Source organism: Rhea americana, unplaced genomic scaffold, assembly GCF_003343005.1.
Source record: "Rhea americana isolate MKP2758 unplaced genomic scaffold, rheAme1 scaffold_604, whole genome shotgun sequence".
Taxonomy (NCBI): Eukaryota; Metazoa; Chordata; class Aves; order Rheiformes; family Rheidae; genus Rhea; species Rhea americana.
In genome coordinates, this window is record NW_028186762.1 from 64,762 (window position 1) to 75,990 (window position 11,229).

The following is an 11,229-nucleotide window of genomic DNA, read 5'->3' on the forward strand; positions in this document are numbered from 1 at the left end:
CAGCCCCCCGGGCACCCCTCGGGGGGCACCCGCATCCCCCCGGGCCCCGCCCCCCCGGCAGGGTGCTGCCCCACGGCGACGCCTCCGGCACCTGCCCCCGCGCGGGAGGCAGAGCCCGGCTCCCGTCCCCGCAGCCCGGCTCCCGTCCCCGCAGCCCGGCGGCGGCTACTGCAGCCCCCCCCGCCCCGAGCGCGGCGCCGGGCAGCGCCCGTCCCGCTGCCCCGGTTATCCCCGTCTGCGGCAAATTACAGAGCGGCAGCGGGGGGAAGGGGAGCCGGCTCCGCCGCCCGCTCCCGAGGAGCCGCCAAGGACAAGCGGGCCTTTCTCCCCCGGTTTATAAAGCCGGCGCTTTATAAAAAGCCGGCTGTTATTAGGCCGGGAGCCTTGGGAGCCGGGATAATTACAGGCACTCGTGCAGCCGGGCGCGGGAAGGGGCGGCAGCGGGACGGGGGGGGGTCCCGGCCATTTCGGGGGTCTCGCGGGGGAGGGAAGGGGCCGGCGTGCTCCGCTCCGGGCTGCCAAAGTCCACGCGGGGCTCGCAAATAAAACGAAATAAAAGCTGCTATCGGGCGCTGACGCATCCGAGGCGCAGCGCCGGCCCGCGGGCAATGATTAACCCGGGAGGACAAACCCGGCGTTTGCTCCGATGTCTTTGGAGAGGGCTAGCCCAGTACCGGGGCGAACGGGGCGCCCGGCACGGCCCCTTTCCCAGTCTGACGCTTTCCCCAGGGAGGACGGCCCSGAGCCGGCCGGGAATCATCCCAGGGCCGCCCCCACCCCCCTCTGAGCCCCCAAACCAGCCCCCGGAGAAGGGAGGCGGAGAAACTGCCGGGAACAGGTTTATTGAAGTTAACGGGCATCTACAGTTACACACACAAAAAAATAATAAATATTTTTTTTGCCCAACGGTTTTGCTTTAAAAGTGAGCAGAGGCTGCAAGACCAGGCCTGACCAGGGAGGCTCCCGGCTGCAGCCTAATCCCTGCCCTGTTTGCACACAGGGAGCAGCTGGTTGGATGCCCATGAATTCCCTGAYGCTGCTCCAAAGCGAAAGTCGGGCGGCTTCGGGGATGCTTTCTGCAGACCTCAGGCAGCAGCTCGAATTTGCTCACTGACAGTTTTAAATTCCAAGTTCTTAAACTTATCTCCTACCACAGACAACAGAGCACGCCAAAGAGCCAAAACGTTCACATACGTGATTGTCCCTTGGGATGTTTATGTGCTCTCAATCCGACAGCTGAAAGAATAAAAAAATAAAGGCTTCTCCCTCTAAAACTAGTGACCTTTTAGGTGTATGATGAACAAGGAAGCTGGAACTGGCTGTGTGAAACAGGAGCTTGAAAAAAGCAAAGTAAAATCTAAAACCTGCAGCTGTCCTGAARGCAAAGCAAGAAATCGGGGAGAAACGTGGACATCTTTGGTTTCTGTGTTCAGCACCAGTACGGGGAAGCTGGAGGAGCACGGGGTGCATCGGATGGCGCGCTGGGATCCGGCCCTGCGAGACGGAGAAAGGCCGGCAGCATCGGACGAGGGGGCTGTCGGCGACGCAGGGTTGATCCATTCCAGGGTTGATCCATTCCAGGGAGCCCGGCAGCCCCATCCCGGCCCCGGCGAAAGGGGACAGCCAGCTCCTCCGTGCAAACGGCAGGGAGATCTCCAAGCAGAACAGCCCCGGGGCCGCGGCTCCCCCTGCCAGCACAGCCACCCCCGCACCAGAAATGTCTCTTTCCCCGGAAAACACCCTCTGCAACGCGGGAAAGGGAGGGAGCCCGGGAACCCAGGAGCACAGGGACAGCAGAGCGGCGGTCGCAAAGGCTTCCCTGCTGCTACGCTCGCTTTGCGTTGCCGGCAGGGCGTTGGATTTGGCAGGGGAGAAGGTGGATTTTAACTGTGCTGCAGATTACAGGGGCTGCTTTTGTTTCCATGCATGGAGCAGAGACAAGAACCAAGAGGCAGGAGGCAAAGCACCTCCCTCTGCCCGGAGCCGAGCACGCTTGAGGACTTTTTTCCAAGTCTGCTAGCATTTCAGAGTGCCCTTTTAAAGCAACAGGGAAAAGRAACCGAAGAAACCATATGTATACATTCATAAAAACAAACTTAAGGAAAAACACTCCCCTTGCAGGAGACTTAACAGGACTGGCTCGGGGCACCCTGCGCCCAGGGCCGAGCCCGGCCAGCGCCCCTTCGCCGTGCGTGCTCGCGGGAGCGCCRGTCCCCGGCGCTTCCCGCCCTCCCGGCTATAGGAAGAAGAGCTTGTCGCAGAGCTGGATGGCGGGCTCGTGGTGCAGCACCTGCCCCGAGAGGAAGGCCAGCTTGTGAGCGTACTTGCAAGGTGCGGGCGCCCGGATAGTGCCCGGCCAGTTCCAGTACAAGTGGCAGAGCTTGAAAGTCAACCTGGAAACAGCAAAAGCAGCGGGCGTTAGTGCTGCCGCCTCCACCGCGGGGTGCCTGGCTCCCTCGCCCCGGGCTGCCCCCAGCAGAAACGCGCCTTGGTTCTCCCCTTCTCCCAGAGGCGAGGCCGTGCTTTGGAGCTGGCTAAACCTCCTCGCGGCGGTACCTTCTTCCGCCTGCCCGGGCTGCAGCGAGTGCCCTGAGCCGCTCCTGCGCCCGCAGCAGCTCCCCTGCGGCAGCACCCGGGCCAGGCCGGCACTGGGCAACGCAGATTTTTGCTTACCAGCCTCGCAGCTATTTCTTRCCCAGGGATGAGTAAGAGGGATGCAACGCACCTCCCCTCTCTCGTTCCCTGTCGAGCTCCCAGCTGAAGCTAACCCCGTAAGAGGAGCAGACGGCCCCGCACTCACACGGGCGCCTGCTGCCCTCCCAGCTCGCTTTCTAGGGAACTGTTTTGCAATAAAACCAGGCTTCAACCCCGGGCACTGCGGAACGTCAGGGAGGGCTGGGTACCCCCCGCTAGGGCAGGATGCTGAGAGAGGCCTGCTCTTACCTCTGCAGGTGCTCGGAGCTGAGGTTGGCGGTGTTCAGCACACAGATGTAGCGTGTGGGGATGCTGCAGCCCTGGCGGGAGCAATGGGCCAACAGAAAGAAATCCTCCCTGAGAGGAGGAAAGGAAAAGGTTTGCACAAGCCGGGCACMCGTGTTCAGCACGTGCCGGCCGCAGCCAAGGTGCCACTCACCACTCCGAGCTAGTGACCGTGTGGTCAATGACGGTCCCCGGCGGAGGGGACACCAAGTTCTCCGCCACAGTCGAGTAGAAGTTGGTGCTGATCTGCTTCTGCACCACGACAAACACCATACTGGGCTTGTAGTTYGCAAAGGTTTCGAAGCACTTCTGCAGCTGCGGGATTTCGTACTTCACCACCGTGTCGAGCTGGGTGTCAGACACGCCGTCTCTGTAAATCACGATCTTCTTGGGCAAGCAGTGATTCACCTGGGGAAGCACAAATATGAGGTGGTCAGTGGTGTTTTTCCCCAAACTCAAGAGGACTCGCTGGCAGGGCACAGACCCCCTCCCCGATTGCTCTGGCAATGGGAAATCGGGCACGAGATGGCTGTGCCAACACAACCTGGCTCGACTCTGGAGTATTTTGCCCAGGATGCAAACCCAGCCAGGGCCCTGATCGCTGCTGGATCRCAAACAACGGCTGGCCTCAGGGGTGCTGAATGTGTCTGGCAATATTCAGCCTGAGCAAACGCATTTCAAAGCAGGTTTCAGAGACTTTGGCAGGACAGAGAAGTGTTTGCTCTGATTCTGCTTTCGGGGGACCCATCGTAGCAAAATTCCATTTTCAGRGTGTTTCCCTAGCATTTGCACAGGAATAGGAAAAAAAAATCGCAAGAGCCGACAGCGCCGGTGAGCTGGCAGTGCCTGAGCAGAGCTCTGCTGCTGACGGGTCCTGCACGAAGGGCTGGGCCTGCGYGAGCCGCACGCCGACGGCTCCTGCCCTGCTGCGCGGACCCTCACGCTGGGAACGTGGGACAAACGGACGAGGCTCAAGTGGTGATATGAGCAAAGGAGTAAAGTGGCACTTGCTCCAGTGCAAACTAATCCTTCAGGCAGGTTAGCACGTTCCTGAGATAAGAACGAGCCTCCTGGGTCATGCTTGGGTCATTTCAGATTTTGCATCCAGTCCAAAGTCTGCAGAGTCTATTTGCTCACTTGCAGGATGTTTTTTTTTTTTTTTTAAATAAATGCTGAACCTCCTCAGCCCGGGGGGCTTTTGGGCAGCCAGCACACGGCACGCTCCGGGCTCTGCGGCTCCCTGCTCCCGTGGCCTCACCTCATGGAAGCGCTGCAGGGCATCGGCCAGGCAGAGCCGCAGGCTGTCGGCGATCTCCTGGTGCGGCATCTGGAACACGACCCTCGAGTACCACTTCGTGAGGATCCTCGAGGCAGAGGGAGCTGAACGTTAGGCACTCGCGCTCAGGAAGCAAAGTCCAGAGCAGTTGTGCAAACTGGAATAAATTCCAGCTCAGCCTTCGCGGCCGCCTTTCCCAGCACTAGGGCACAAAGGGCGCATCAAAGGTGATGCTCGGTGCTAGCGGCTGGCAATGCAAACAMGCTCGCAGACCTTGCTGAGAGCAGCAGTCAAGGGGAAATCGTTACCTTCTCCCCTTTCTAGGAAAGGCGAGGCAGCACCACGCAGGGACACGGCGGCAAACACAGCAGTGCCGTTAGCACAGGGGAAGAGAAAGGCAAACRGGGAGGTGCGAAACGCCGGAGCTCAGCTGCGCGGGCGCTCGGGGCAGCAGGAGCGCAGCTAGGCTGCTCGATCRCCCCCAGCACCCCGGGGCTGGCAGGGCGGCAGCGAGGGCTGGTGGCCCCGTGGCCGGGCAGAGCCGGCAGGACGTGGCGGAGGCCGGGGGAGAAGCAGAGCGCTCCCAGGCGGGAGCAACGTACTGATTTGTGCTGGCGACGAAGCCGATCACGGATCGCATCGCCCTGCTGTGGTTGTGGTACACGTCCATGCCGACGACCATCAGATGTTTCTGCAGAGGGAAAAGAGAGGCGGGAACATGGAGATGGAATTAGGCACAAACATAACCCCCTATTTCTCCGGGAGCAGTGTCCGAGCGCTTGAGGAACGAGTCCGAGGGCCTGTGGCCTGCCCTGCCCCTGTTCYCTCCAGCTGCCTGCACAAAACAGAGCTGCTATTTCCCCGGCTTTGCAGGCAGTCTATCTGCACTCCCCAAGGAAAGCCTGTGATCACAATACCGCATCGTTCAAGGCGAGCAACTGCTCTTGCAGCCACCAGAAAGTCTAGTGCTTAACGACTGCGGATTTGGCCCCGCCAGCAGAGCAGCCTGACAGCGAAGCAGGACATTCCCCCGACGCCCTGGCTAGCATGCTAATCACTCTGCCCTCCCTTCCTCACGCGCACGGCCCTGCAAGAGAACAGCAAAAACATTCCCCTGCCGGAGACCAAAGGGGACGTTTCGGGGAGAGACTCAATGCCCCTTTCATTCGGCAAGCCGTCCCCTAGCAGGGTCAGGGAACAGCCAAGTGTCTGTGCAAGCGCACGCCAGACAGGAGAGAGAAACGCAAAGTCAGTTTACAACACACAGCTTGCAAACTTGTTGGGCTCATGTGCACGTGAGCAGCCCGTGTGTGCAGAGGCTCCCACGGCGGGGCCTTACCAAGGGGATGTCGATTCCCCAGAGCTCCCCGCCGAGCTTGCAGTTCATCTGCAGCAGGACCTTCTGGGCTACGCTCCTCATCTTGCTGGCCTGGCCCATGAGGGACTGTGCGTTGATGACCTGCAGCGACGGGAGAAGAGGAAAGCGAGGCCGGAGGAGCACGCTCGACCTCTCTGCAGCCTCCCCTGCTTTGCAGGCTGCCACTTTCGAAGAGGAAACGTCCCACGCCTCGAGGGCCTGGCAAAGGGCACCACTCACCTGCGACGGCACTGGGGACTGCACACAGCACAGCTTCTTGATGGCTCCATACAAGTCCTCCCTGTTACCAGTAGTAATGCAGAGCACTATCTGCACCTTTTGCTGCAAGGAAGCAAAGCCGGGAAGGAAGATACGCGCAGAGCTGGCCTTTGCCGCAGTCTATTCGCAGGCAGAGGCTGCTCTGGACACGGCGCAGCCCAGCCCACCCCGAGACAACCCGCAAACCGCAGCTTGACATCCTTCCCCCAGCAGACACGCACCACTACCAGGCTCCCGTCCGGCCTCTGGGCCTTCGCGAGCGCGGTTAGAGGCTAGCTCTGGTTAATGGCAAYAACGACCACCGAGGACCTGCCTACTGCGAGCCCCGGGGGCAGCAGGGCACTGCCTGCCTGTCCCACCCATAAGCAACACGAGCCAGCGCAGGCAGGTCCCTGGGACCGCAGGGGACCCCCAGGCTGGGACGCACCAGGCTCTTCACCGGAGGCAGGGTGGTAAAGCCTCCCCTCTCTCCACCGATGGCCTCACGAAATGAGGCCGCCAGCCCCTGCGGGGTTTGAAGCGCAGCAGCCCCGCAGGCATCCGCCTTCGCCCTCCGTTACCTCGCTAGCCAGCACGCATCTGATAGTCTTGGCGTAGGTCTCGATCCGGTCGTCCTTCAGCTCCACCCAGGCAGGTGGGTTTATCTGCATGCCGATCGGGCCGCACACCTTCTCCATCGTGGCCACCAGCTCTTTTGCTAGGTCCTGCACGCGCTTTGGGTAAACCAGCACCCAGTAATTCATGGCAATCTAGGAGGGAGACGAGGACAGGCCCTCGTGTTAGGAGGACAGCTCCCAAACTGCCACGTTCCCCGGCAAGCCATCCTTCAACGAGCCCATCACGCCCTGCGGCGGCCACGCTCTGCCAGGACGATGGGGCAGTGTGCCCAGCACGTCTCCTTTCTCTACCCTCTGCAGCCTCCCAGCCCTTGCACCATGGTTTTACATAGAACAAAACAAAGAAATGGAGATATCTAAGCAAAGAAGCAGGGCAGCAGCCGGCGCACATGGTGCAGGAGGAGCACGTGGTGGCAGGACTCAGCTCCCAGCCTGGCAGCCTCTCCCCACGCAGCAGAGAAGAGAAATTTGGGACAGGGAAAGCAACGCAAGGAACCTACTGGGCACACAAGAATATTCAATTCCTTCAGTCCAGCGTGGCTGAAAACCTACAGCAACTTCAGGAGAAGCTGGGAAAGCCGGCACCATGGCCACATACCTCTAATCTCCTTAGGAAGAGCAGGCCAAAACATAAGGCCAATGTAAATTGAAGGTTTTAGTTAAAACACAGCTCCGTGTCCAGACAGGAACAGAGCAGTCTGGATTCCAGCACTAAGAAAACCCATCCCGATTTCAAAACAAAGGGATGTTGTTTTAACGACYGAGCTGGAAGGGCTGCCTGCTCTGTAAGGCAGCTCCTCCCGCAGCAGCGGCTCACCGCGGAGATGCAGACTTCCCGTATCACTTCTTTGTTCCAGTTCAGGTCTTCAGAGGGAGTAAAGGTGCTGTGCCTCAAGTTGATCCTTTCCATGGGCAGGATTTGGCCCCGGGTCTGAACAGAGCCAAGACTGAAAGCAATTCTGGCGCCCGCCACGCCGCAGTGCTGCTCCCCACCCGGCCACCTCAGCTCCGTCGTCCAGCCCGCGAGCCCCGCGCTCAAAGCCTCGGCGGTGCAACCCACCGGCCGGCTGCTGGCACCGTGGCAGGGGGGCAAGAACCTGTCCCTTCCGCTCCCCCCGCTGAGGCCATACAACCAACACCCACCAGGCTGCACGATCTGAGCACAGCTTAGAGAGCGGCTGAACCCAAACGCCTTTCACTTGCAGGGGAAACCCGGGCGCCAGGGCAGCAGCCCCTACCCTGCAGATGTCCTTGTCCAGGCGGAGGCCCCAGYGCATGAGCTCCCGCGCGGCGTCCGCGTTCTCCTCGATCCTGCGCAGGAGGCTGCACAGGCGCGTGTAGTGCTGCTTGGGGCTGTGCGACATCTCGTACATCAGGTCCTGTGCCGGACACACGGTGGGGGGGGGAGGCACGTTTGGGAACCACAGCCCCGTATCCCCCACCCCGTGCTGCATCCAAAACCCTGCGTGAGATCCCCAGTTCGACCTCTGGGGCCGGCTTCCCGGGGCTCCGCTCTCCCAACCAGCCACCCGCCGGGCTGCACCTCCCACCAGACGAGCTCACGGCTGGAGGTCTAGGAGAACCCAGCGCAGGCAGGCGCAGCCAGAGCCTTGTCCTGGCAAACGGCCTGCCAAGCACCAGGCCCTCTCCCAGRATGCAGGCTCACGCGCGCAGGGACCGCTCGGCGCGAGCACGCTCTGACCTTCATCGCTCGATTGTCCTTCCTCATCTTCTCAGGGATCCCGGTCATAAAAGAGAGCTCTGGCACAAGCAGTATCATGTTGAGCTGATGCTGCAGAGAAAGYGAAGCCAGTCCCGTCAGCAAGCGGCTGCGTGCGGAACGGGCGCTGCAAGCCCCTGCCCTCCCAGGGACGGGCAAGATGGGAGCAGGAGTTGCTGAGAGAGGAAAGACCACGGCTTTGACCTCCCCCGCCTGGCTCTGGGGAGCTGCCACCCCCGTTCCTGCCCTGGTGGAGCAGGGCTCCTAGAGCAGAGATCACAGAGGGGCTGGGACGCACCGGGCTCCGCGGCAGGCCCTCACCTTCCCCTCYGGCGTCAGCCTCTCCTTGCGCCTGTGAATCAGCAGCGGCTGGTCCAGCTCTCTGACTGTGATCCCGTAGGTTTTGCTGGAAAAACGGCAGGGAGAGGAAACTACTTCACAAGTCTGTCTCCTGCTCCGGCACTAAAGCATGCAGCTTGTCAACCTCGGAAATGGCTGTTGTGCACCCAAGCTGGATACAAGCCCCTTCCCAAAGCTGACGGAGCACTGATGCTACCTGTAGTAGTCCACAAAGGTGATCTCCTCGCCACTGGCCAGGGTGAAGCTGTCCTTGGGGGTCTTGTTCCAGTCAATATCRTCGATTTGGTACGTGTGGTTGTTGTAGCGGGTGATGACCACGCTGCCGACCAGCTGCTTGGTGCATTCATCCTGGAAGCTGCTTACGCTCTGCTGGTAGATTGCGTGCCTGCGGCRGGGAGAAAGCCAAGCCGGATTTCAGCTTCCTCCTCGGACAGGAGGCACTCACAGCCCTGCTCTCGCTACCCACGCCAGCGCAGAAAGAGGTGGGCAGAAAAGCCTCACACTGCACGTCCAGAACAAACCCACTGACTCAACGCCCTTTGCAGAACGGCACCGGGCAGCTTGCGTGCACCCGCACCAGCGGTCTCACTACAGAAACCACAGCGGTCGATAGCACTGGCTATTCCCCCAGAGACACCGGAGGCCTCGGGGAAGCACGCAGCACTGCCCTTGCCGAGGGCCGGTTCCAGACGCCGGAAGRCAGCTCCCCAAAGCACCAGAGTCCTCCAGGGCTCCTCCAGGTTTTTCTCCTCTTACATGAAATTCAGGACAGAATCGCTCCGGATGACTTTGTGGATGACATCTACCGAGAGGAAGAGACCTCCGTCCCTCTTCCGGATGCTGACGGCGTACCCTGGCCAAATCTGCAGCCTTCGCCGAGGGGAAGAACCACAAGAGAGTTCATGTTAACACCAGAGCTGTCTGCACAGCTATGCCAGACGAGCAGGGCAGCCATCCTGCCAGCCAAAGAGCATTCAAAGCATACAGAATTTACTTCCCAACTGGCTGCCAGCTTTCAGCTAATAATATCTAAATTGCATTGCAGAAAATAAGCGTTCTAAGGTCATGCTAACCAGAGCTGGCTGACAGCAGGRCGCAAGCTAACCAAGCAAAGACTTCCGAGTTTCCAGCCTTGAGTTACCGAGCTGCGACGGTGACAGAGCCATCCGCCTGAACGCAGCCGCGCAGGACAGCCCTGCACTGTCACACGGACCGGCRGCGTGACCCGAGAGAGGAACCCATCGTGCCTGCTGCAGCCACGACTCAAGGATGCTCCCTAAGAGATGCCTGGCCCTGCAGCCTGGCTGTCCTTCCCCAGAGGGACTCGCTGAAGGCCACCACATCCCCGTCTCACACTCGGCACGCGCGCACCTGAGCGGCAGCAACCGCAAGCACGCAGCAGGCAGTCGTGCGCAGCGCCCACCTGTAATGCTGTAGCACGGCAGCCCTGGTAGGGTCAAAGAAATTTCTCCCAACAAGTTTCATATCCAAAATTCTCATCACTCTAGAAAAGGAAAGCCAGGATTGTTTCAGAGTTCTGAGGGCAGAAAGGCTCAAGCAGAGCTCCAAGGGGATCTGGACCTTCCCTCACCTCCTGAAAACCACGTTGTAAAACGGGATGCACAGGTCCGAACTGGGCTCCAAGACCTTGGTCATCTGAATGGTTATGCTGATCTGCTCCCCGTCCGTCTTCCTCTGAGACTTCAGATCGACTGGCTGCAGGGCAGAAGATGCCTCAGCYGGGGCAGGAGGGATGCTCTGCTACCCAGCACGCCGGCTGGGCGCACCCCCAGAGCCCAGGCCTCGCTACGACGGCCTCTCCCGCCGCAAAGCGTTCACCCGGGCGCAGGTCAGCCCCGGGTGCCGACGGCACACCTCACCTGCGGGAGCAGGACGGGCAGGTAGAGGATAGAGCCGTCGAACGCGGTGAYGTCTCCCGTCACCGCCCGGTGCTCCTTCAGCATCGCGAAGCGCATGCTCTTGCACTCCACGCTGGGGCTGCGGGACACGAGGGAGAAGCGCCGCATCCTCTGCGAGCTCCGCGCTACGCGTGCTTGCGAACGCTCCCCGCCTCAGCCACCCTCCGCCCCCGGCCACCCCCCGCCAAGCGGTTCGGAAACGCCGAGAGGAGAAAAGCTGGAGCTGGCCCGCTCAGCGCACCCGAGGGAAGGCAGAAGGGAGGCTTCGAACCAGCCTGCCYCCGCAGCAGCCCTCCGGCACCCGCCCGCGCGAGCCCCGCCGCGCCGTGTCCGTGCCGCCCGCTCCATCTAGCGGTCGGTCGCTCGGGAAGGCGCTGGAAGAGCGGAGCTTCCCCCGGGGGCGGCGGGACGCGGCGGTCTGCAGCCGCCTGGGGCTCCCCCGGGGGCGACCAGGGAGGGAGCGAGGCGCCCGCCGGGTGCTGCTACCTGAACGACACGTGGTACTGGTAAACGGCTTCGTTCTGGCAGTGGATCTTCACCACGTTCAGGCCCAGCGGTAAAGCGGTTCCCTTCGACGCCGGCTTCGTCGCTGCTGCTCTAACGGGGGGGGAGAAGGCATGAAAGCAGGTCGGTGCTTTGCACCGGGCGCCTTCCCCGCCGGGAGGCGAGGAAGAAGGGAGCAGGGGAAGGAGAGGAGCCAGCACGGACGTCGCCGGCGCTTC

At 61.2% G+C, this 11,229-nt stretch overlaps 1 protein-coding gene across 1 annotated transcript in view; it reads right to left on the minus strand.

The window, feature by feature from the left end:
• Positions 1–2,066: 2,066 nt before the first annotated feature.
• Positions 2,067–11,229, minus strand: part of PIWIL2 (piwi like RNA-mediated gene silencing 2) — a 12,932-nt gene continuing 3,769 nt past the window's right edge. Inside the window, exons 2-19 of the mRNA XM_085319950.1 lie at positions 10,994–11,104; positions 10,469–10,586; positions 10,180–10,304; positions 10,012–10,092; positions 9,345–9,458; positions 8,785–8,973; positions 8,550–8,634; positions 8,211–8,300; positions 7,747–7,887; positions 7,326–7,439; positions 6,452–6,640; positions 5,853–5,954; positions 5,595–5,714; positions 4,858–4,946; positions 4,238–4,343; positions 3,134–3,387; positions 2,944–3,051; positions 2,067–2,393 (exon numbers count right to left, since the gene is read on the minus strand). Of these exons, the coding sequence (XP_085176076.1) occupies positions 2,237–2,393; positions 2,944–3,051; positions 3,134–3,387; positions 4,238–4,343; positions 4,858–4,946; positions 5,595–5,714; positions 5,853–5,954; positions 6,452–6,640; positions 7,326–7,439; positions 7,747–7,887; positions 8,211–8,300; positions 8,550–8,634; positions 8,785–8,973; positions 9,345–9,458; positions 10,012–10,092; positions 10,180–10,304; positions 10,469–10,586; positions 10,994–11,104 (2,293 nt within the window). The 3' untranslated portion in view covers positions 2,067–2,236. The remainder of the gene's footprint in view (positions 2,394–2,943; positions 3,052–3,133; positions 3,388–4,237; positions 4,344–4,857; positions 4,947–5,594; positions 5,715–5,852; positions 5,955–6,451; positions 6,641–7,325; positions 7,440–7,746; positions 7,888–8,210; positions 8,301–8,549; positions 8,635–8,784; positions 8,974–9,344; positions 9,459–10,011; positions 10,093–10,179; positions 10,305–10,468; positions 10,587–10,993; positions 11,105–11,229) is intronic.